This window comes from Penaeus japonicus, unplaced genomic scaffold (genome assembly GCF_977035675.1).
Source record: "Penaeus japonicus unplaced genomic scaffold, GWHDUDI00000001_assembly GWHDUDI00000033, whole genome shotgun sequence".
NCBI classification, from domain to species: Eukaryota; Metazoa; Arthropoda; class Malacostraca; order Decapoda; family Penaeidae; genus Penaeus; species Penaeus japonicus.
The window spans coordinates 4,394,211-4,396,710 of record NW_028234435.1 but is presented as its reverse complement, the minus strand read 5'-3'; the positions used below and the strand labels follow the sequence as shown (position 1 = coordinate 4,396,710).

The window sequence follows — 2,500 nt, the reverse complement described above, 5'->3', positions numbered from 1 at the left end:
TTGTTACTGAAATTAATTCGAGTCACTATTATTACCATTTCCCGGAAGAAGAAAGAGGTCATTTAATTATCTTTAAATGATCGTTTTGTAACTACTAACCTATGCCGATAAAAATTCGTCCTAGGTAAAGAACATGAGTAGTTAGGATTTTTAGCAGACACTGAATATTGATCTTATTGTCATTGAGACAATCAAGAGTATACAAACACAAAAGTAAAAGACAACAACAACAACACCAAACACTTGTATGAAATAACCGCCCCGCCCACAGTCTGGACGCGAGGGCGAGTACAAGCTGTACATGAACCTCCTCTTCTGGGGCGAGGGCGTGTCATGGGTCAGCACGTGGCGGCGGGCGGCCTTTTCGCACCCACACGCACTCTTCCCCGACAAGATCTCAAACCTTCGCCAGGCTGTGCTCAATGTAAGTGGTTTTTATGTGTGTATCTATATATATCTTCCAAATGCATATATGTATATATGTATGTATACACACACACACACACACACATACATACACACACACACACACACACACACACACACACACACACACACACACACACATATATATATATATATATATATATATATATATATATATATATATATATATAAGAAAGGTATGAATGAGACTAAATATCTAAACACGCAAGAGATGTATTTGACGCGTTTCGACGGAGGTCTTTCTCAAAAATTCATACTTATGTAATTTTGGGAAAGACCTTCGACAAAACGCGTCAAATACATCTCTTGCGTGTTTAGATATTTAGTCTCATTCATACCTTTCATATATACTTGTCGCTATGAACTCTGTTCATATATATATATATATATATATATATATATATATATATATATATATATATATATATATATATATATATATATATTTTTTTGTTTGTTTTTTTTCATCCTCTGCATAGTCTAATACATCCATTAGAACTTTTTACCTTTAGACAAAGATTAATGTAAGTGTTAGGTGTCTGACTCGCAATGACAATTTAAATTCATACTTTACACGCAAATAATGTTATACTGGGAAACTGCTGTAAAAAGCTTTTTTATATTTAAATCGAAGCAACTTATTAAATTCTTTTTTTTTGTTGCCATTGCAGTACATTGTAGGTAGAGAAGTAACTTATTCTAGAAATTTCATATACATTATTTAGGACGCATGATATTTCTATGTGAATAAGTACTATATCTAAATGTCTTTGATGAATAGCCCAGATTTTTTTTGAGTTCACAATTCCCTTAATTTAAAGTTTGATGACATGTATATTTATTTGGGAGTGTACAGCTATACATGTATATGTATGGATGTCGTACGTAAGAAAGTATTAATTTGATGTATTAATATATTATGTAATGTATTATGATAATCATAATACTAACCTTTGTAAGTATTGTATGTATTTATACATGTACGTGGAGTACATAATGAAGTGAGATCTCACCCCGGCTGAGAGCTGCGCCATTGGCCGCGCTGACGCCGACCTTCCCTTCCTCGCTGCAGGTCGTCGCCTTCGACCTGCCGCCGAACATCATCTACCACCGCCGCGCCAACGGGTCCCTCTACATCTACGGCCTGGAGGTGGAGCTCGTGCGGGCGCTCGCGCGCGCTTTCAACTTCACCATCAACTTTAAGGAACCTCCTGCCGGTAAGGCCTGCTCTGGTCGCCTGTCGAACGGAAGTTGGAGAAGCTAACTGAAGTTAATGCATTCTGAAACTAAGTGTGTGTGTGCTGTCTATGTCTGTGTGTATCTCAATGTGCGGAGTGATTCACAAAACGTCTTCCTAATAACACTTACTTTTAGCAAGCATTGACTATATCTATTGATCTATCGGTTTATCTATCTGTCTGTCTGCCTATTCATCTGTCTATCTATATCTACACGTACCAGGGGAGATGTGGGGCGCGAAACTGGACAACGGCTCGTGGAACGGCCTGGTGGGCATGCTGGGCAGCGGCGAGGGCGACCTGGGTATCGCCAACAAGTACATCACGTCGCTGTACGGGCGACTGGAGTTCGAACACTACAGCGCTCCCTACGAGGCTGATGTTCGTTGTGGAGATGTTATGTTCTCATGATGATGATAATAGTCACATTAGTAGCATTAAAACTAACACAGATTGCAGTAATAACATTGACTCCCAAAAGGCGCTCGAGCTAAAAAGAAAAAAAAAAATCAAGCAAGATGTTTCAAAACTAACTGGTGGACCTGTCTCTCCGTCCCGACAGAGGAGCTGCTACCTCGCCCGGATGGAGCCGCCTCTTCCGCTGTGGCAAAGCCTCGGTCTGCCCTTCCAGCTGAGCACGTGGCTGGCTATCCTGGCTGGGCTGGTGCTCTTGGGGCCCGTCCTCTTCGCCCTGGCGCGGGCGGCGGTCGGGGACAGGTGAGGCGATGGGGTGAAAGGTCAGGCGGTCGGGGCAAGGTGAGGGGGCGGGATGAAAGGTCAGGCGGTCGGGGCAAGGTGAGGGGGCGGGGTGAAAA

At 41.8% G+C, this 2,500-nt stretch overlaps 1 protein-coding gene across 1 annotated transcript in view; it reads left to right on the top strand.

Moving 5' to 3' along the window:
• Window positions 1–2,500, top strand: part of LOC147467770 (putative glutamate receptor) — a 14,044-nt gene that overhangs the window by 8,235 nt on the left and 3,309 nt on the right. The window contains exons 6-9 of the mRNA XM_086556637.1: window positions 272–424; window positions 1,520–1,664; window positions 1,909–2,066; window positions 2,248–2,402. Of these exons, the coding sequence (XP_086412763.1) occupies window positions 272–424; window positions 1,520–1,664; window positions 1,909–2,066; window positions 2,248–2,402 (611 nt within the window). The remainder of the gene's footprint in view (window positions 1–271; window positions 425–1,519; window positions 1,665–1,908; window positions 2,067–2,247; window positions 2,403–2,500) is intronic.